The 23,616-nt window shown below is 38.1% G+C and overlaps 1 protein-coding gene across 6 annotated transcripts in view; it reads left to right on the top strand.

Moving 5' to 3' along the window:
* NBEA (neurobeachin) overlaps nucleotides 1–19,181 on the top strand; it is a 506,742-nt gene extending 487,561 nt beyond the window's left edge. For all 6 annotated transcript variants that reach the window (XM_040584007.1, XM_040584004.1, XM_040584003.1 and 3 more), the window contains 5 exons: nucleotides 55–225; nucleotides 10,761–10,862; nucleotides 14,258–14,454; nucleotides 15,168–15,319; nucleotides 17,401–19,181. In XM_040584007.1, coding sequence (XP_040439941.1) covers nucleotides 55–225; nucleotides 10,761–10,862; nucleotides 14,258–14,454; nucleotides 15,168–15,319; nucleotides 17,401–17,491 — 713 coding nt within the window. In that variant the 3' untranslated portion in view covers nucleotides 17,492–19,181. The remainder of the gene's footprint in view (nucleotides 1–54; nucleotides 226–10,760; nucleotides 10,863–14,257; nucleotides 14,455–15,167; nucleotides 15,320–17,400) is intronic.
* Nucleotides 19,182–23,616: the final 4,435 nt, after the last annotated feature.

The following is a 23,616-nucleotide window of genomic DNA, read 5'->3' as shown; positions in this document are numbered from 1 at the left end:
AATGCAGCAAGGACTTTAAAAACCTGAATTTGTATCACTTTACACTCCCACCAGGAAAATTAACTCAGATTGTTTTTGGCCACTGGGATGTCGTGACTTGCCTTGCCAGATCAGAGTCCTATATTGGTGGTGATTGCTACATCGTGTCTGGGTCTCGTGATGCTACATTGCTGCTTTGGTACTGGAGTGGCCGACATCATATTATAGGTGACAATCCAAACAGCAGTAAGTATCCTGTAAAAAACACCTTCCTAAGAGGTCCTCTGTCACGCCTATTCCTTTCTAGCATTCCTTCTGCTAGCTTCAGAAGGTATTGCCAAATATATTGATTATTTCACTTGCAGGTTGATAAGAAGAGCACCACATGCTAAGCAATTCATTGAGTACTCGCCAAATGTTTAAACAGTCTGTGTGTGATAATAGATAATAGTATGGGAGTAATTCTTAAATTCGTAATTGCCTTTATCACTTATAGCATCATGTCATTATAAACTAGAACAAGATGGTTATGGCCTTTAAGTGACAGGATGTATATCACTATATTTTGACTTTCCCAAGAAATAATTTTTGGCATTTTAACTTACTCCTTTTGTGCTACAGCATGCTATATCAGCTGCTTGCCATTTCAAAAAAGGAATGTCTCACATGCCATGGAATCAAATGAGTTTCTTTGAGAAAGGTCTTTCTATAGCAAGTGAACCTTTGGAGAAGCAATGTGACTGAATAAAAATAGGAAAAGATAAAATGTCAGGAAGAGTTTGCACTTCATTTGCAGGGAACTAACTATCAGTGTTTTGCAGAGTGAACAGGACACAATAATAATAATAATGATTATGATGATGATGATTACTTATATAAGAGGGCACTTAAAATGCACTGCTAATTCCCTTCACCCAAGGGATGAAGGGATCCCTTCACCCAAGCCAGAAATGTGACCACAGCTAAAGACAAGAGCAATTTTTTTCCATATACTAGAGCTGTTTTGTACAACACTAAATCCATTTCATTTAAAGCAGTTTCTGAATTCTGATGATTACTTTCCACACTGGGTTATGGTTATTGCCTCTTTGGATAAACATGGAAAAATCCATCGCTATCAGCTTTGGTCTCTGTTATAAGTACTGACTGGAGGCAGTTGTAGACCCATCAGTTACAGACATCTAAGTGAAAGTATTTCCTCAACTGAATGTCTGGTAGAAAAGTGTTTTATTTGCTACAAAGTAAATATTTTGCAGGAGCAGATTTTTTTATTTGTGTTCTAATTTTCTTCCTTTGTCTGTAAGCAGAGCAAAGGGGAGACAAACAAAAGCCTCACTTTCTCATCTGACTTTCTTTTGCTTCTATAACAGAGGGAAACTGGAGGAGGGGAAAACTAAAATTGTGTTCCCATAACAAATTCCTCTAATTTTTATGTATATTCCAGAGCTTTTTTAGCACTTAATTCTCACATAGGGAAAAATTCAGTCTGAAAAAGAATTTCATGTCAAGGCAGTCTGTTAGCTTGATGGCATTTTGCTTCTTTGAGTGACTGTGTGATTCGTATCAAGTATTAGTAATTTCTATGCCAAGAGTCAGAAAAAAAATAAGAGCTTTCTCCTGCTCCTTTCATTAAAGAAAAAATGTAAGACTTTTTCTTTACTTCCTTTGATTTTATGGGGCTTGGACAGCCTTGCCATTAGCATCTCCCTACAAACTGCTCCAATTCTTTTGCTGATAGATTTATTTTAGTTCTGATACCTTTTTGTCATCATGAACATGTCTGAATGCAAGAAAGTGTAACTTCTTGGAATCTCACGTTTAGTATCTTAGCTGTGTAACTTTGGAAGTGTCTGCCATGGAGAGCCTTAATTTTATGAAAAGAAAGGATATCGGTTGGCTGACAGAAATAAATGAAAACAAACCCAAATTGTATTATTTGTTCTTTGTCTCTGTGTCTATGTGGATAAGGTGCTGTTTTGCTGAAGAAAAGGCCTCATAGTTAGATTAATGGGAGACTGCACTGCAGATGATAGTCAGGTCCAGGCAAATGTAATCTCACAGGCACAGGTAGCAGATCTCAAGAAGATTAAATACCCAAGTCCACTGTGGTAGCTTTGAAAAGTATTGATCAGGTTTCTTACTACTCATGTTGTAGGCATGTTGTAGACTCATGTTGAGGAAGTGTGATGTCATCACTATTATTGCTATCACTACTCACGGCATTAAAGTTATCATGGGTGTGCTAATTATGTACTAGTACTGTACTATAACCAGAACCTTATGTGTTGTAAGCATATCCTTATTAACAGCTACTTTGACTTTTCATGAACATTCATCAGTAGATAGATCACGAGTGATTATATGCCCGACGGATCTTCTGCCTTTTAAAACTTCCACAGTTACTAAATCTTTCTGCTGAAGTAATTACTACTGGAATCTGTTCCCTACCATGAACAGATGACAGTTGTTGTATGGTAGATTCCCTCTATACTCATTTTCAGGAGTGAAGCATTCTCAACAATCCTTATGGAAATGTGTTTGAAGTTTTACATAGTTAAAGCTGCTGAAGTAGTAAATAAATATTTCCTAATCTACTCTTCTTCTATACTTACTGGTAGAAGATTAGGATTTACCTTGCGGGAAAAATGAAAGTGAGATGTTCGCTGTAGGTCAAATCCAATTAGTTAACATCTTTAGAATGAATTTTTAGAAAGATGCAGATGATATTTTCAGGGGGGAAAAGGGGGCTTAGTTTTTTAAAAGCTGTCATCTGGAGACACAGATAAGGTATTTTATACCACAGACTGTAAGAAGGTGAAGAAATTAAAGAAAAATGTCAGCTATAGTAATTATCTGGGTTAGATGCTTGACTTTATAATGATCTTTTAAGCTGAAAGACAGTTAATTATCAATTTCAGCTTCAATGCATCCAATTACCAAAAGGAACTTCAGTTGTTTCAGAAAATGTTGGGGGGGGCGGAAATTGCGGGGCAGGGGGAGCAAGTCCTAAATAGTTTATATAATGTAACATTTGTACAGAAAAATGTAGCTAGCATTTCATTAGAAAACATAGCAAGCAGAATTATTTATTGTGAAATAATCTGGGGCAAAACCTGTCAGAACAAACCCTTTACTGATTCTGCTAAAAATTCCATATTCTAGAATCCATGAGTTAGATGAAATTTTTACTAAACAACATGTATGTCAATAACCTAACCTGTCAGACTGGTGTAGAGCCTTCTGCTGAAAATACCAGTGCAAACAGGTGCTCAGAGGGTGACCTCAGCTCTGTCTGTGGGAAATACAGAACCAGCTCTGGTTTAAAGAGAATGGTGAAAAATTGTGTCTTGGATAAGACTCTTGCAAGTGACTGCTCCAACTCAGTAGTTGAAAACGCGCCTGTGAAAGCATGATCTTCATTTTTATGATTTTAAAATATTTTTTCCAGTCAATGCATCTATGAAGTTATCACTTTTATTCTACAATAAGCATCAAAAAGGAGTTTCCAATTTTTTTCACTTGTCAAAATTTCTTAACGCTTCTCACAATTGGTATTAGAAGACTGAAGTTTTACCATATTTTAAATACAATGTTTTCCATGGATTAGCTTTCAAAAATAGCTTGTGAAAAACCTTCTGGTTAGAATGTTTGTCCAGGAAGTGGGAGACTAAGTTCTCAGCCTCCAGAGACTGGGGGAATTCGAACCCACTTTCCCATATTCACAAGCATATGCTGACTATCAGGCTATAAATTAATGTGGGAGGGGCCCCCTGTGAACCTCCAGCTTTGGTGGAAAGCAAAATTATTTTCTCTGCTCTTGTTTATGGATCTTATGCGACATGATGATTGGATAGAAATAGAAAGAGATCAAGAAATCAAGAACCAAGAGTACATGCCTTCAACAGCAGTATGTAGGGCAAATCTCCCTACTTGTACATTCCCTGGTCCAACAAACTTGGTTTCATGGCTATACAATTGCTGAGCTCCAATAGCAGCGACAGAAAATATCCTTTTCCAGCCTAGACTAGAGGCTGGTGCCTGGGGATGCTCCTGGAAAGTGGGAGATGTGGCATGAATTCCTTCAGGCTGAAAGGCAGTTGAAAGCAGCTTTTTATATATGTTTATGAGATTTTGAGCCTCCCCTTATTTCTTGATCCTTGCTTAGTTAAGTACTGCCTCTGGAAGGAACACTAACTGAATGAAGCTTAGTCATCTCACCAGGGTCAGATACCTACTTTCTAAGCCAAAATTGCCCATCTGCAATAGGTAATCCAGATCTGCACCTTATGCAGTTGATGACCACATTATATAAATCTGCTGTGGTTGAAAGAACAGTGAAAGGAATCTGTTTTCTCTTAGGAAGACCTGGCACAATCACAGGACTTAGTTTGCTTATTTTAATTCTTTGAAGTGATCTGGAAAATGTAAATCTTTGCAGTTCTAAGGATTGAGTAGAAAAGTTATTGTGATAGAGTTTGACAATTTGTGTTTCAATTTTTTTTCTCTTTATGGTATATAGGGATTTGTTTTAGCTGAACTCTAATTTGTATACAAATTTCTTCTCACATAGCAACTGTATTAGTCATCACAAAAAGGAGCAAAGAGAGTACACAATATGCCCTGGAGTTCAACATGTATCGTTATAGTTGTTTTATTTTTATATTTTATGATTGCTTTATTGAATGTCTGTTTCAAACAAGTGACTTTGAAATTGAGAATTATCTCTGAGTCTTTGAACAGATACCAAAGTGGATGATAGAACAGCAGAAAAGTGAGGGACAGATGCTTTCATCTGAAACAGACACAAATTCAGAAACTAATTTGGAAGTGATAAAAATTAATTTGCACACTTTAATTGGAATCAGACTCCTGCATGAAAGAAGGGAAGGGTAGGCAGCTTGTGCTAAAAGCTGATGGAATTTTTTGTCAGGTAAGTATGTTGGACTTGGCCGCTTATCCTCTTGAGCCTTTCTGTGCAATATATTACATTCATCCTCTGACTGGTGTTCTTTAAAAGGATCAATGCTATTCCTGTTTTGTCCCTAGAGCCTGAAATTTCATTGATCTCGGGACTTGACATTTCTCATTACCTATTGTAGCTTCCAAGAAGATGGTCACAAGAGGTGTGAGTTAACCCTGTTTTTTCTAACGGGAACTGTGCTGACCACTGTAAAAACCTGTGTCTATCAGTCCTAAACTGGGTTTGTTTAGCATTATAATGTAATCCTCAGAGGTGCTAACAATTTGTCCTATCCCAGTGAGTATGTTCTGTATGTACCTCAAAGGGAGGGCAAGCGCTCTTTCTCAAGTTAACCTGCACTTTTTTTAAGTCTGTCATGAAGTATTCCTTTATGTGTTCATTTTACATAACATATTTTTGAAACATTTTTACATGGTGAACATTGAAGGGTTTGTGAGTTTGTCTCTTGAAACAGTAGTTATTCTGAACTCAGCATATTTACTTATTCTTTTATATCCCTCTACATTTTAGTATGCCCTAGTTTAACCTTGAAAGGGCATCGGTTTAAAAATAGCCACCAGTATGTTCTGTACCAAGTGGACTGGATGGCTGTCTGAAGGTCCTGCACAAGCACATTGGCACACATGCAATCTGCTTTGCCTGTTTAGAGTTATTATGGTACTTGTACGTTTGTACAATCTGGGTATCAATTTTTAAAACACAGTATCTTAGCGCTGTTCTGCCAGAGTAGAAGCACTTTGAAAACTAGTGTGTAATTTTTACTTGGCACCATCTCTACTCTGGTAGCTGAAGACCCCTCTCTCCTAAGACTGCTGCACAAAGGTAAATGTGCCAGCAATACACCTGAACGGATGGGGTTATATCTAGCATTTTATCAACAGATGTCTGTGCCCATGCTTTGCTGCACACCCCATGGGAGCTGTACAGTGCAGGGTGGTTCAGCAATTTGCCAAAGTTCCCAAAGCAATTTAGTGGAAGACATAGGAAGAGACATAGCAAATCCTTACTGACCTCTCCTCTACTGTATTTTTCCTTTTAGGGTCTGGATGGATGTAAGGTACCTGGAAATCTGCTCACCTGGGTGTATTGCTTGTAGATATATACAGTGCTGCTCACATTCCTCAGCAAATAAAGCAGTTCTGCCAGAACTGAGAATATTTTGAATATATGAATATTTTTCTGTCAGCAGTCTTTCTTTTACAACCGTTGCTCCTTCATGTTGTGGACATTGTTATTGGCTATTTCTTCTTTTGAAATATTCCTATTTATTGATCGTAGCCTTATCTTTTCGTCAAACTCCAGGATGTTTTTTTCTGACAGTAAAAATTCAAGAATGCTATTACATTTTCACTTCCATGAAAGTATTCACTTCCATAGTATTTTCTAAGTTTTTTTCTGATGAGTATACCCTCAAAAATGCTAATACTAAAGTAAATAACAAAATTATTTTCAGCAAGCAATTCAGCTATGGTCTTGTACTTGCTGCCATCAAAGTCAGAGATGAAATAGCTGAAATTTGCCTTGTGGTCTCATTTTTTTTTTTTTTTTATACAGAAGGCTCTTAGGTGTGTCCCCATAGCAATCTGTACATAATTCCTGGAAAAGGACAATATGAAAGAAATAATAACACTGTTCTATTTCTTTTCTTCTTTTGTTTCCTTGCCATGCTAGAGCACCGTTTGTTCTAGAATAACCTTAAAGTAGTATTAAGCATTATATTTTTCAGAGAGAAGGGTATTTAATTTCAGACTTTGTAGAAAAACTTACTTGCTTGGAAATACAATGCAGCTTATTATTTTTTTTTCCCTTCTGCCCTGTAGTAATTCAGTTCAAAGGTGCTCCATTGGGGAAATTACAGGGAGTTTACAATGATGGTATCTCAGTTCTTAGGTAGGATATTTTCACCTGCAATTCCCTCAGAGCTGCAGCCTTTGACCTCTGTTGCATCTATCAGTGGTGATGTGACAGTGACAGAATATTTTGTTAGATTTTGAATGATTCCTGGCGTTCACAACTTCTGTCCTTAAAAATAAAATGTAATATGACTGAGGTTCTCTTCCCCATGCCACAACTTTTCCTGTAGAAAGTATCACTGAATATTTTTTTCTTAGAGCCCTAAGGGGGAAAATCCCATTTTCAATTACTGTCGGACTGTTACTAATAATAATATGCCATTATTAATTTGTATTTACTGAAAAACAGAACTCAAAGATCTATGTTTCAGTGCAATTGCTTCTTATAAGCATTTTCCTTCATAAATCAAGTAGTCAATTAACTATGCTCATTTTTCATATTCTGACATTTTAGTTTCATGATATTATCATGTTTTCCTAGGAAACCCTGAGGAAAATACCCTTTTGAAAACTGTGTTATTTCTTTTCCCTCAAAAAAAATCTAATTTCAGTCATTCACCTTTGCAGTCTGATGACACTGCTGTATACACCTCTGTGATCAGAGCTTAAGCCAAGATGACCCTTAGGCATAATTCTTCTTTATTCCAGGAGGACATATAGTGTGTGGGGGGAGGGAAGTGGAAAATTCTGTATTTAGTTGGATGATTTTTTTTTCTTTTCATTTTTCTGTTATGTACCTGAAACAAACAAACAAACGAACAAAAATCCAACTTCAAAAGGAAGTGGGATTCTCAACAGCAATGATAAAAATCTAAATCTCCAAATACAGCTAATGGTTGATGATATCCAAAAAGCATCTTTCTCTGTATTTTCCAACATCTATCCTTCCCTAGCAGTAAAGCCCAATTTTCAGTTCACATCTTCAGTTTCCAGACCGGAAAGATTCTTTTCTTTCAGGCTAGATTAAAGATTGGGAAATTAGGATTTATTGGTGTAGCTGTTTACGTTAGAGGTAGGGAAGTGTCTATACAATGCAGTGACAGGACCAGGTAAACTGACCCACCCTGTACTATTGGGTCCAAAAAGAGTCTGTGAATCCATGGTTGGTAGTTCTCAGCTGGTTCAGAAAGATAGTGAAATACACCAAATTTATGTAGGGTTCCGCAGGAAGTACTGTAGGTTCACACTAAATTTTGAAGGACTATTGTTGTATGTAGTTCTGGCTACCCAAATTTTAAGAAACGACTTGGAGCTAGACAGGCACAGAAATGGGTTGCTACAATGAATAAAAAGAGGCATTTTTTATAAAAATAAAACTCTGTCTTTTAGAGTTTGGTCTGAGGAACAACTGAGAGGGCTGATTTATTCTGTAAGTACATGAGTGGGGAAAACACAAGAAGGGGAGAAGATCTGAAGCTAAGGGACAGTGCTGACACAAGAACAAAGAAATACGAGGTAGACAGAAGTAAGTTCAGGCTGCAAGTCAGAATATTTCTCTCCTTTAAAGTAAGAAAGGTCTGGAACATCCTACCAAGTCACATACCCGGATAGCCATTTCATTAATTTATTGACAGGTTTATATAATATGAGTGCCTGCAATAAGAAATACTTAATTCATTGACCCACAAAAGTCTGTGAAAACCTCCATTCCTAATGCATATCTTTCAGAAGCCCATGCTAATATTGCGTAGCTACTTGGGTAGTTCCCTTTTTAATTTTAGTGTTTAACCCTTTTTCCAGTTGGGAAACTGCATTTTATTGCAGGGTTGAAATGTGTGCAGCCATTCACCCATTGGACCTTGCCGTGCCATTAGCTGCAAGATAAATTTTTGTGCGCTTGGACATCTTTTACGCCTGTGACTCCCAGCTACAGTGGTCAAGTCACTGCATTGCTGCCTGTGCAGCAAAGAGAGAAAACCCTTTAAGCACTTAAGCCTTATTCTCTATATTAGTTGTATGACCCTCCTTTAGAGCTCATTTCTGTGAATGTGGGTACAAACTTTAATCTTTCTTATCTACAGTAGCAAGATATTTCTCGACTCCAGTTTGCTATTCTAGGGTATTGCATTTAAAGTTACTGTTGAGGGAGTTTTCCTTTCTGGGTCCATAAATCCTTCTCTGTCTCACTGCCTTCCAGAACAGTCTCCTCTCCAGCGAACAGAGCTTGTGCTTGTCCAGGAGTGTCAGCCTTCCACCTGGCTGTATTCAAAATAAATACAATAAACCACATTTTGCTACCTTTCTGTTTAACTAAGCAATGCAGAGAATGTTATAATAATTTCTTCCTCTCTTCATCATATGGTTGCTTGTGAATCTTTGTACCAGTTTTATACACAACCATATCTTACCAGCAAAGATTTTGTATTATCCTGTAGATAGCATTATTGGTTAGGATTCTGTCAAGAATCAATTCCCAGCTCCTAATTGGACACCCTAATTTCCTGTATCTGAATATGTAGCTCGTAGTAAATACCTTTCTATGGACCAAAATTTTTAAGATCTATCATTGAACCCGCTTCTATGCCATCCATGTTGTCCACATTCAGTTCCACGTAAAACAGGTTTAAATCAAAATGTTGTATTACTAAGACAAATATCTTGGAAAAAAATACATGGACGCCATTTTAACACAGCCATCTTTATCAACTATACCTCTCATGCTGTTAAAAACAAAGAAGCTTGCTTGACAAGATTGCTATTCCAGTACAGCACGGTGACTGGCATTAATGAGATTTTTGCTTCCAATTCTTTGTTGACAGAACTGTGGATTAACCATTTTGTTATTTTGCATAGGATTAATGTTACAGTAATTCATCTGTATTTCCCTAGCTCATTTATTTTATCCTTTTAAAGTATTTGAACTATACTGGCAGAACTCCAGTTCTTTGGAATTTGCCAGCTTTCTATATTTCATTTGTACAAAGTAAATATAACCAGCTGAAATCTATGTTATCTAGCAAGTTGCTAATTTTTTGTTACTGGTTATCTTTCTTTGCCTGGCAAAGCAATATCAAATACTGAGCAATTCCCTACTTCATATAGGCGATTCACCGTTAAGATGTCAGCATCTGTTATTGATAGAAACAACAGAAATGTTGCTATTTGTCATATAAATACTCCATAAATGCCCGGTTGTTTGAACTCAAAATAAAATACATTTCACTTCTGAATAGAAAAAATAAATATTTAAGGAGTAGTCTATCCCACTCTTCAATAAATTAAATGGGATAAAAATGGGACAGTTATCCACGGTGATATATTTAACATTATGTATACCCATAACCACCTTTAGCTATAATTTTAATCTGTAAGCATTCAGTATGTCTCTGAACCAGTAATGTCTATGCAACAGTAGTATCTTTCTAGTACAGTCCTGTCCCTCCTTTCTTCTTTTCTGACCCCCAGTTTCATGAAAGAAATTATGACCATTAATACAGGAACACCCTCAATTCATGCTGCTCTTTAGGTTCCTAGCAGAAGTCTGGAGGCATAGAGGTCCAGTAGCAGACCTTTACATTACAGCTGCTTTTAATACCACCACACTTCGTGTTCTTTATCTGAAATACACATTTTCAATATTTTTAGGTAATGAAACTGTCATGTATTGTTATAATTTGTGTATTGTAATGTTTACAATTACATTACATGGCGCACAGTCCATAATTTCTAAACCAAGGAAGTTTTGGTTTTGAATTAACATTTTTGTTAATGTATGAGTTGGGAATGAGTATGAATTGGGAAGCTCTGCCTGTGAAACCATGAGATCTGAATTGATTTTACTCAGAAACCTAAGTATGAGATATTTAACCACACTGCACCTCTCTTTGATGCTACTGATTTCAGGCAAATTGCAGCAAAGTTCTTTTGTTGATGGAACAGATCTCGTTTGGCGTTCCTCTGTTCTTTGCTCTTTTTGTTTTAATTCCCATGTGGGTTTTTTTTTACAGGTGATTATCCAGCTCCTCGCGCTGTTCTAACTGGTCATGACCATGAAGTTGTCTGCGTGTCAGTCTGTGCAGAGCTGGGACTTGTTATCAGTGGTGCTAAAGGTCAGAAATGTTTTTATGCTTTAAGTCTGTACAGTTTTAGAGCCTTTTTTAGTGGTACTTCTCAGTCTTCCCTCAAGCTACATATACTTTAATTATCTAAAGCCTCCTCTACTAAGGCGTGTAGTATTTCTGGGGGAATCTGCAACAGTTTACTCTGAATGTTATTATTTACTATCAGGGCTTACAAGGTTTGAACACAAATTAAGTTGGTTGTTCCTTCCAGCCTGTGCTGCTATTCCCCCTTGGACCTGGGAGAGTAGTTGATAAAAATTTGTACAACAATTCATAATGACATTTACTGATCTTGAAGAAACTTGTTGGTAGAGACCTGTATTTGGGGGAGGGCCAGCTGCAAGTTCTCCACCCTGACCACAATTGAATGGCAGTTTGTAGGACTGAGCTCAGCCTTAGCAAGGGAGGCAGGGTCAGTTTGTCTGGTTTTGAATCTGCGGACAGCATTTTGTCTAGTAGGGTTTGGTTTTTTTTTGGGTTTGTTTTTTTTTTTTGGTGAGGAATTCCAAATAATGAGGAGTTTGCAGATTTGTTGTTACCTCTCTTCTGTTAAGCTTTTTGAACCATCTGTTCACACTTTCTCCCTGTTAGTTATCTGTGGAATCCAGAGTACCCAACAATTGCCAATACAAATGTTCAAAATACCTTTCCAAACCTGCAGCGGTCTCCTGTATAACTGGTAATCAATGTAAATGAAACACGTGCCTCAATGAATGTTTGCTTCATCTTTCTGTGTTCTGTTTCTCCTTTATTTGTTCCATTTTACTTCTTCTGTCCACCTTCTCCTTTCCCACTTAATTCCATGTCCACTTTTCTTCTCCCACTGCGCTCTCTTGTTCAGCTTCTTCTCTTAATTTGGCAAACTGCACGTCTTTTTTCCTTTCCTATTTGCCTCACTCTCTTTCCCCTTCTCTCTCTCTTTTGTGCTACGTTATCTCTTCTCCCTTATTTGCTTTCCTTACATTGCCCCTGTCCTTCCTTAAGGTTCTTCTTCCTTACATATCTTCCTATCTCATTTCCACTCCACACCTACATCCACATCCAGCCACTTGCTTCTCTGTCTACAGCGATGCCCGTTTTGTTCATCTCTGTGGATATCCTCATATTCCTTTTTAAAAAGTTTGCTGCTTCTGAGGTTAAGAAGGATGTGATGCTTGTTCTGCCCACTTTTGCTCACAGCTGAGCTCCTGGGTTATCGCCATTTATACTGCCTCGGAGCTCAACATTTATTTTCAAAGCTGAGTGTGAAACTTTTGAGTAAAGGCATTTTTAACAGGAAATCCTAATGGGTCATTAACTCTCGTAATGACATACTACATAACAGTCGTAGGTGAAGTCAAGACATTTATGAAAAAAATGTATAGTGACACTGAACCTAAAGTTTTTCTTGCAGCACTGCTATTTCTTATCTTTTAAGGCATCTTTATACACTCTTACTGCTGTAATAGTGTACCCTTTTCAACTATTCTTTTGCAGGTCTTATCTTATTAAAGTAGCTGGAATCTGTACTCAGTTATCTTCTGCTTCATTAAGTATATGACGTTTTGGTAACATATATTTCTGGAGGTAAAAGCTACTGGAGAACCCAAGACTTTTACATCAAATCCAGAATATGTTTGTAATTGATCAAGAGAAATGTATACCCAGTCTGTCCTCTGAGTTACTCTCCTCATGCTCTTCCTCGGTCGAACTCTAGTCCATATATAAATGCAGAGAGAAAAAAAAAAACCAACCCGGTTTTATTTCTGCTTTCCAGCAGATGCCTGTTTTAAAGCTGCTTCTTCAGTTTCTGTCCTTTCCACTCCCTTTCCAGTTTCTTAGGTTGCATTTCGTGGCAGTGCTGCATTGCTCTGCCATCCTGCCTGAGTGCTGCCTGTGCTCCCTCGTGGGGAGCCTGTCCCTCTGGAGCTGGCTGTGGCAACGCGGTAACACACACGGTGCTCCAGAACCTGCTGCGGCAGGGAGACAGCGCATATAGGACTCTTCTGAGAAAAATCCTGTGCATCAGGTTGATGTTTGCACGTTCTTATCCAATAAAACCACAAAAGGAGTGGTCAGTCTGCATGTCTTTACAGTAACATCTTAAATCAGATTTTCTTTTTGCCTTTTCTTGTCCATGTCAATTCAGCTGTGAAGGCATTACAATTTTATTTTGAAAGATCTAACGGTAATTATTCTAAAGGTGGAGGCATCACTTCATGTAACATTCTGGCATTTCAGTATTTCCAAAGCTGAAACTCAACTATTTAAGAACATTAGTTAATTCCATTGCAGTTGTAGCTCATGGACCCAGCCAGGCTTGAGGTCACTCTTTATAAGGCTTTATGCAAACACAGATGAAAACCTATACCAGAGGGCTCATGGGTGAATGCACTGATGCTGTGATTCATTCTACCTGGGCAAACCCAGCTGCTCTGTGAATTTCAGGGAAGTTAGAAGGGCTTAACGTGAGGTGGCTGAGTCTGCCAGAATGAATTTACTTTCAGGGTCATGAGCCAGTTGTGTGAGGAAGAGATTACTTTGCTGTCCAGGAGTATCCTGTGATTCATAAAAGAAAACATTTAGTATTTACTATGACTCATTACGTTTACCACAGAAGAGACTCTTTTTCTTAGTAGGAATACAGATCTCACTTTCAAATGAGCTTTTCTCACAGATCTTGAAATGGAAATAGCCTAGGTTTGCATCTTAAAATGTACATTGAGGATTTCATAGCTGTTTTTTTCTTTCATCAGTAGTCATAAAAATATATTAAAATCTCATATTATTATCTCTCTAGAGTAATAGCAGTTACAATGTGGTCTCCTAAAAGCTCTAATAGTACAGACATCTTAGTAACTGTTGGCTGTCAGATGACTTCCATTGTTAAAACAATTTAGGACTGAAATTTATGCATATAACATATTCGTTGGGAGAGAGGACCTACAGGGACTGCCATTGTCTATAGGGGAAATATGCAGTGATACGATTATATGCCCTCTGGGAGTTGCTCCTACTAGTCACTGATAGGGCCCCATCTGTTTAATGTGAATGGGCAGGCTAAAGAGAGTTCATGTTGTTGGAGGAAAGCAGTAAGGCTGAGGCTTCTGAATGCTTGGAAAAAGGAAAGAATATTTTAGAAGGTAGATCAAGGAAGACTCCTACCGGTTTATGTAAATAATAAACTACCAATTTTAGGCATGTTGTATCTATTTTCTTAATATGCTAGCTCTTGCATTTCTTCTTCTGTTGTATATTTTAAATTCTTTAACCAAACATTACATCTCCTTATATTCTATGCAGGACAAATGTGATATAAATGTGTATTATGCATTGCTTTTGTGCACAGCATATATAGTTTGTATAAGTAGCAAATATATGATATATTATGTTTTCATATACAGAAGGTCCTTGTCTGGTACACACAATTACTGGAGATCTGCTGAGAGCCCTGGAAGGAACAGAAAACTGCTTGTATCCTCGCTTAATTTCAGTATCTAGTGAAGGTCACTGCATTATCTACTATGAACGAGGACGGTTCAGCAATTTCAGCATTAATGGCAAACTCTTAGCTCAGATGGAGATCAATGATTCAACCAGGGTAAATCTAAATGCAAACAAACATTTGTTGTGTCTCACCTTTATGTATTAAAATAAATTTAATGTATTTGCCCTGTGATTTAAAGGAAATATGCGTAAAAATTGATGCCTTCTGGTTAAGTCATATTCAGACACAGATCCTCTTTTCTCCATCTCCAAATGCAAAAATGCACTTGAGCTTTTCCAGAATAAATAAGAACAAATTGTTTATGATCCCACATGATTCCTGGAATGTTTGTTTGGAATTAAATTTCAGTGGGAAATATATCTTTAAAACAAAATGCTCTGAAAAGAGTCCATTCTTCATTTATTAGCCAAGACATGAATTTGTGCCTTCAGGGCTCTGCTCTGTCACTAGCACTTGAAGCAGCATGAGGAATGCAGATCGCTGCTTTGCTTTAAGTGTTAGCGATGGCACCGACTGTTGTGAGACAAACACTGAAATGTTATGTGCTGAACTCAAGTCTTTGCAGATTCATTTAAACAGCTTTTTGGTTATATATCATGTTTCAAACCACACAATTTTACATTTGGAGACCCAACATTTGTTGGTTTACTTTTTGATTGGGGAAAAAGAGGAGTGGGAGCCTTTTTATTCAAATTTAAAGTGGCCAGAGCAAAAGAAATGCTTATAAGTTTATTAATTTTTTGTAGTATTAACCTGTTTCCATAAAAGCTGACTGTGTGCTTGGGTTTTGTCTTTCCCCCCTGAAGGCCATCCTCCTCAGCAGTGATGGGCAGAACCTGGTAACAGGGGGAGACAATGGTGTAGTGGAAGTGTGGCAGGCCTGTGACTTCAAGCAGCTCTATATTTACCCTGGCTGTGATGCTGGCATAAGAGCTATGGATCTGTCTCATGATCAGAGGTGAGTTTGTCGTTAATGTTTGTATGTAAATGGTAAAATTGCACAAAGTATACATCTCCATGAACTGTATTGAAGTGTGAATTTATGGTATGCAGTCATTAACAGGATACGGTACAAAACGGTTACCCCAGTTGTTGTTGATTTGTCTGACTCAGCATTTTTCCCGATCCCTAAGTCTCACAGCACAAGCACGTAAAGTAACATGAGGTCTTATATCCTTGAAGTCAGTAAGCCAAAGGCTCAGTTAGCAAAGTATGAGCAAAATTACATTAACTTAAGCACATAGGAACGGTCAGGCTGGATCCGAGTGCAGTAGTGCCTTAAAGCCCATTACAAAAGTTTGTGGTACATTTCTGATTTTCACATATGTAGAGCTTGAGAACTTGGGGTTGCATCTAGACTATAATGTGTAATACTATCAGTGGATCTATCCACTGGGAGTGGGTGTGATCCTTTCCTTTGACCTTCTTGAGCAATGGGGATGTGGTGTAGAAGCCAAGATTTTTGAAGTCACTGCTGTGGCACTAAAATTCCCACTGTAAATGTCAAAGATATATGAAATTGATCCCTCAGTCTTCTATTGTGATTGTAATGAAAGTCTATATGTTGCATTTATGCAGGATTATGAGTGGATTTGCTGTGTACATCATGCATCAGTATTGTATTTCTTATTAATATACAAACTCATGACATGCAAAGAATTCATAGGATATTGGAAAAATCATGCAGCATTCATTTAAGTTTTTTTTTCTTACACTTATTAGCATTCCGATGATATTAACCCATTTCGCAAAGCAACAAAAGCAACAAAAACATGTATAAGTAGATGACTTGAAACAAGTTTTTTGTCTCAGATTTAGTCTAATTGAAACTAACTAACTGGAACAGGCCTATTCACTTCTGGAGCTTTGCCAGTTTATGCATACAGTACTGTGCTCTGTTTGAAGAGATTTATTTACACTGCAAAAAATTTCAGCTAGCCTATTTTCTCTATTCCTTATTGCAATAACAGGCTGAGAAGCCCCAGCTGTGCAAAGTGCTTTAAGTACCTGCTTAGCTTTAGTCACATAATTAAGCAGAAAACAGCTTTTGTATAGTTTGATAGAAGTAGTGATAGATATCTAATTCCCTTTTAAAACTCAGCTACCAGAATTAGAGGATATGTGATAACTGGAAAATCACCTCAGCTATTGCCACCAGAACAGCGTAAATATGGGGCTACATTTCAATATGAAGCTTTTTAGGAGTACCAAGGTGGGATCAGCTTGTAATTAAGGGATCGGTTCAGCTGTCTTCACAGAGGCATCTCATTCTGTCTGGGAGGCCATGGGATACCCAGCTGATCCCAGCCGCAGCCCCGAGTGCAGAGTGCTCCAAGCCCCATGTCCCAGCTGCCAGCCAGCATAGACACATCAGCTGTCCTGGGGTACCTCCAGTGGCACAAGGTGCTGAAATTAGGCATCTGGGTTCTAAAACACCTAAATGAAGGTGCCTTCATGTGAGCTATGGGAACAAACTTCTGTAATAAAAATGAAAATTTATTTGCTACAGCCTGTGGAGTCTAGAGGACAATGAAGCTCACTCTAAAGTACATGCCCAGTGACCTGCAGGGAGTTGGTCTCAGGCTGCACTGGGGGTACTGACTGGGGTCTCATTCAATTGCCTACCCGTAGCTAGTTAGTACTGTTTGAGATACTTTAGAGGTCTGAGGTACGTACCTGGGGTGGCACACATGACAAAGCACCCAGTGAAAACCCACACCCTTCTGGAGAGGCAGCTGGAGGCAAGGCAGGGTATGTGAGAGCGTGTCAAACGGTGTGATGCTTTTACTTATGTGAAGGTGCCTGAATGGACCTCCAGGTCTCCCTTGACCTTCCTATAATGGGAAGATGGAAATTTGGCTCATATGGCGACACCTAAATGTAGCGTCTCGTTTGCAAACTGAATCCTGCCCATGAGCTTAATCTTCAGACAGTGTTGCAAAAAGAGCCTTTTCTTTTAGCTTTTTTGCTGTTTATGGTAAACCATTGCTTGAGAAGGTAAAAGAGGATTAACAGGACCGCCTGTTCTATCTTTTTCAGAACTCTGATTACTGGCATGGCCTCTGGCAGCATTGTAGCTTTTAATATAGATTTTAACCGGTGGCATTATGAGCATCAGAACAGATACTGAAGCGGAATGAAGAACTGAAAGCCCAGGTAAAGCTGAGAGCACAAGTGCTGCAATGAAAGGTGTAGTCTCTGGTGGAAAACCACGTCTGCATTGACCTCCGTTGTACATTCCATTACACCCAGCAATAGCTGTACATTGTAGTCAGCAACCATTTTACTTTGTGTGTTTTTTCACAACTGAACACCAGCTGCTGAAAAGCAAGCTTGTATCATGTAAATTATATGAATTAGGAGATGTTTTGGTAATTATTTCATATATCTTTGTTTATTGAGAAAAGGTAGTAGGATGCGCCACAAGAGACTTTTGAAAATTCTGGGGAACCTTGTGTCCAGTTATTTCAATGTTTAGGCTTTGAACCTAACATGCATCCCATCTCCAGCCTCTTTTCAAGCTGAGATAAAAAAAATACGTTTGATACTTTGTACATCAGATGCACATCTTAACTTTAAAGGGATACTTTTGTAAAAGTAAAACCTTGTATAAAGAACAAAACTGTTTCTTAATTTTATTGTGGAGTTACAACTTGCATGTACTTTAAACCTGATGTCTTGAAGGAACAGGTGCATTCACACAAATCAAACTGGAGATCTGCCTAAGGGTACAGCTTGTGTTAAAGGGTTGAATTTGGGCGCAAACAGTAATTTTGACATTTCCACCAACACATGTTTTTTCACCTTTTGAATCTAAACTTTACCCCTCTTAAGTGGAGTTCTGCTCATGAAGCATTTGGATAAAAAGCCATCATTTGCCATATTTATACAATAGAAATTGAATTCCTCCCTTTTAAATTCAAAGACTAGAAGGAAAGGGAGCAAAGAGGGAAGTTCAGTTTAATGCTTTGTAATGCTTAATAAATTCCAATACAGATAAAGTGCTATACTTCTGGATTATTAACATTTGGCATACAAATCATGGGCAAGAAAGCCCCCAGTGATTTTTTCCTTTATCTTTCCTCTGAGCAGCTTAGTTTATTTGACAGCCTTAGCTTCATTGTAAAGGTAATTGAGGTTATTCTTTTTGGTTCTTCTGAAAATCTCACCTGAAGCCACTCAAACTAAGGCACTTCATGTTTTACAATACTGTAATGATAACTATTGGAATAATTTTCTGCACATTGTACTGATCAAATTACACACCCAGGGGTATATACACTTTAATTCATGTTTCTTCTTTGTATATTTGGTGACTGTATTGTCATAGATGTACATATTGTGTCGGTAGGGCTATGAGGCATGTAACAGGAATGTAATTTTCTCAGAATTTACACTCACTTGCAGTCATTTATTTAAAAAGATAATGGATTCTTTGTATTGGCACTTTGCACCAGAAACATATCATTATTTATTGATGTGATTACTTATTTGTTATCCACCTTGTATTAGTAAGTTTAGCACTGAATTTCCTTCTTCATTGTTGTTTGTATTTATGATTCTGAAATCATGGGGATCAACGTAATGATTAAGTTATTCATCACCCGTCTGTAAGCAATATCTTGAGTTTGTAGCTTAGAATTGGGAGACTATTGAACATCTGGAAGACAAGTTCATTTCATCTTGAGATCATGGTGAAATATTTTGGATATATAAATTCCTTAAGCTATTGTAACCATGTTTTATTGCAAAGATGTAAAATATGCCAGATGTGTGTGAGTTGGAAATCAAAAAGAAAAATAAAATATGCAAAGAATTCAGTGATTGTTTTTCATTTCAATGAACTTTTCATCAAAACATTCACATTATCATTAGGAACAAACAATTATTTTAAGAAATCCTCTCTGATATGCTATGTTTATACCAAAAATTATGCATGCCTGGGTTGCTGTATTTCCTGTGGTCTCAGGAACTAAAACAGAGGTTACAGAGTGTGTTTTGCAACTCTTTTGATTGTCAGTACACGGAGAGAAGTTACTAAAGATACTTTGATCAACAGAAGTGAAAAATCAAAGCCTGTAAGAGATATTTAGGATTCTTGTGAATAGGCAATGATCTTGCATAATAGACCTCACAGAAAGCAAAGATCTGATGAAAGCCATTTTGGGTATCAATATCTGATAAGATGAAATTAAATTCATTTTGCCTTGGGCACTGAAAGTTAGATATATACACTCCCATAGCAGAACAAAACAGGTGGGATAAATTGCCTTTTGGAAATGCTGAGGTCCCTACAAAGATTATAGCAAGTGGAAATACAGTTAGCTAAATGTCAGATATCTAATTTAAGGTAACAATGGTAAGCAAAATACTTTCCTCATAATTAGAAAACTCCTGATAATAGACTAAAAAGCAGAATAACAGCCAACACTTCAATTTGTTGCCCCTACTCATTGCCTTCCTATTTAGAATGATTGTTCTTTAAACAATTATCAAAATGAACTAAAGCCAATGTTTGAGAATCTTATTAGAATACTGTATACATTTTAGCAGATAAGTATATCAATCAGCTTTTGAAGCAAATAAACTAACTTGATTGTTCTGGGGCTGGGGGAGAGATGGGGAGTAGAGGAAAGGATTGGTATGTTAATTGCAGCTTGTGAAACAGTTTATTGGTATGTCACAATCTCCATTCCATAATTATACAAGTTTCATCCCTAATTTCATGTTTTATTCAACAAATTGATTAAAAAAATATGCACCATTGCAGTTAAACAAAAATGAATATTACTAGTATCTTAATTAATGCTGCTGTTTGCATGAAGTCTCGCAGCAATTGTGTGAAGTGCAATTTAGTCACAAATGGGAAGGTTTTGTGCCCAAGCAAGTTTTTTTTATGAGAAATTAGCCATGGGCTACAAAAAGAAAAAAGTCCTACTCTATTGCATTCATAGGTAGGGGCACCCAAAAAAGTCAGCCTCATAATAATAATAGTAGTAGTAGTAATAATAGCAATAATATACCATCTCCACTATGGCTTATGCTATAAAAATTGAGTTTCCATAAAGGCATAGGTCAAGGAGAATGTATTAACAGGCTGGTATAGTCACATAGACCAGCTTGATATGGTTTTTGTGGTGAAACACCACTGTTGCCTTTTAGTCTCTATTTAACTTCTGGGGTTTTTTAAGAAAAAAATGTTATGATGTGCCGGGATATTTAAATTCCTTTGTTGTTTTTGTTGATTTGTTAATTACATTATTATACACGATCTGTTGCCGGGTCTTTTAACATAAGAAGAAGCAGATCTCCAGTTTATATCACAAGATTTTTCCAAAGCTTCAGCTGCCCCATTTCTGTTGCATGGTAAAGCTGGGCTGACTCACCTTTTTTCTCTATAGAAATGAGACTTACTGATTCCAGGGAAACTCTGAAAGCTGCCTGTGGAAGATGAAGCAGCTTTGACCAAACCAGTTAAATGTGACCAATCTCTCAGCTAAGGGAGATGTAGCACTGAGGATACAACAAAAATATACCTGCAGTGAAATTAAGGTGCAGTTATTGGCTGTGTTCCTGCCAGTTAGACTTAGGTTAAGAATTGGACTATAAGCCAATGCCATACCAGGAGGATGGTGCAACAGCTATGAGGCTTATTCCTTGTCCAGATCCTACCACTGTTGAGGAGAATGCTGCTTTCTCTGTAAGAGGAAAAATAAAAAAAGGCTGATGCATTTTACCCCAAGGAAAGACTAGCTAGGCTTAATTTACTGGAAAAGCCTTGGATAAATAATGATTATGTTGATAGAGAATCTCATGGGTTGTGCTTGTAGAGCTAAAAATGCTGCCTGTGAACAACAGTTGCGGTGAATTTTTGCTATAATATCACCCCGTTGACAAGCAAGCAGGATGTTTGAAGCAAGCCTCGTGCTGCCAGGGATAAAAGTGTTTGAAGTAGACACGGGGAGTGAAGGGCTGACTTCTGATAACAGCAAGAGAACCATCTCCTGATACAAGATGTCTAGTACATATAAATATTTCATTTGGAGACTTCTAGCTGGAGTTTATGCTCACATTTTCCACCAGTTTAATTGTGTACTGGTTTTATTTTGTCTTTTGTGTAAGTGTGTGTTACTTGCAAACACTAAAATGAATGGACTAAAACTTAAGCTGATATTTAAAGAAGGAAAGAAGTACTGGAAATTTATATGTCTATGCAATACGGTACAGTTTATAGACTCTCTAACCCCGGTGATTAGTTTTGCAGCATCTACAGTTAAATTCCAAGATCTGCAACCGACAAGAAAAACAAGTCAAGAGATTGCTTTCTTGTAAAATTTATAAGCTGTGACCATATAATTAGTTTACAGAGGGATTTATGTAGATGAAAATCTGCCAAACAGCTGACTTGGTTTATGGGTCCCTCTGTGGTGACATCATGCCTAAACAGCACTACAGCTCCACACCATTAGTTAGAAGTCCTCTCTCAGTTGCACCCCATGTGCACAAACAAGGACCTGGGTAACAACAGGGGTACCTATGTGCAAAATTCAGAGCCTGGAGTGCTTTTTATTCATTAAAGGATTGGCATAAGAGCTCTGTGTGCCTAAGGTGCCCTCAGCTACCTTCAGTCTAGCGTTCCTAACATCAAGCAGAGAATATGCTTTTATGTACAAAAGTGGGGGGAAAAAAAATCTCCCCTGGTGCCAGAAGATTACAGACAGCTAAAAAATATCAACATCAGTGGATTTGGCTTAGAAGTTTCATGTATGTTTATACTTTGAAGAGAGTTGGTCTTGGCAGGATACTGCAATGACCAAACCCTGTGGCAAAGCTAATCGTAGTATCATAGCCATGCAAATTTAAGAATGATGCACTTAGTTTCCCTTACTGTGTAGCTGGACTAGCGATTGCCAGAAGAGGCTCCAGAACAATTGAAAGTGGTGTTTCAGCCTTGCTGTACAGCTTATACATATAAATCCAGTGCCTATGGCTGTTCAGATACATTAGTTTGTACAAAGGTATCAAACAGGAAATAAAAAAGTGCCTGGTGGCCAGTCTCCCTGCATGCACATCTTTTAAAAAATTAGTAATAGAAAAAAAAGACTGCTTCAGTAGGGAGACAGCAGGGCTCTGGGAAGGGGCTAGGAGCATAGAGAAAAGTCAAAGAGGGACAGATTTCCTCTACAACAAAACACTCATTTTTTTCCAAATAAGCCCAAACAGATTGTCCCAGCTCCTGCAATGTCCCTTCCCTCTCTCTTTCCTCTACTAAATGCTTCTGTCCCCCTTGCTTTAAGTTGCCATGAAAAGCAGGCCATAAGTTGGATTTTCTCACTCCTGCAACCATGACCCTCCTGGTATCCATCACATACCCCAACTCCCCATAACTGCCAGGGAGAACTAAAGCAGATTCAGCATAAAGCACACACACGTGAGGCTCCAGAAGGCCCATACACATCTCTTCACCAAGCTCCTTGGTGTCCCAGTGTGGGTTGCAGGAGGTAAAAAACTGAAATTAAAAGTGTATTCTATATTTCAGCTGTCTATTCGAGCAGAACCAGAGGTCATGTGGGAGTATTATTCTCCTAGCAATTAGCACAGGTCAGGGCCCTTCTCTGACCTGAAAGCATGTGGCACGACAGCCTCTAGCCATGCCGCCAGACTCCCTGGGACCAGCCCTTAATCCATCCTAGCCCATGCACACTGCAGGGTGTTTAGAGGGTGATAGGTTAATGGCATGCCAGTTACACCATGCACAGCACAGTGTCCAAGCCTCCACCTTTCGTTGCTCAAGTTGCTAGATATAGCCAAGGCACCTACAAAGAGTGCCTTGGGCCCCATGATCATCAGCCTATCAACCATGTCACACAGTCATGACAGGTGGGGCCTGGGACTCAGTAATAACTCCCAGCCACAAGTTTATGCACAAGACTGCTGTATCATCTTCGAGCACCACACCCTAAAACGACAGCTTTTGGATCACTAGCTACAGCTGTTGCAATAGCTTATGTGGAAGGTGCTTGGTTCATTAAGACCTTAGTGTTTTTTGGCACGCTTAGACTCACAGCCCCTTTGCGTGTTGCCTTGTGCATACCTTTACATGATGGAACATCAATATCAACTGGAAAGAGCTTCTGCTTGCTCTGTAGACTTCAAGAAGTATGTGGTCAGAGCTCCTCCTTGGCCATTCCTCCCTGAAGCTCATTGACACCAGTTCAGATCCATGAAATGAGATACCTTGGAAAGAGTTAATAA

Source organism: Falco naumanni, chromosome 2, assembly GCF_017639655.2.
Source record: "Falco naumanni isolate bFalNau1 chromosome 2, bFalNau1.pat, whole genome shotgun sequence".
Taxonomy (NCBI): Eukaryota; Metazoa; Chordata; class Aves; order Falconiformes; family Falconidae; genus Falco; species Falco naumanni.
This window is presented reverse-complemented; position numbering and strand designations above follow the sequence as displayed.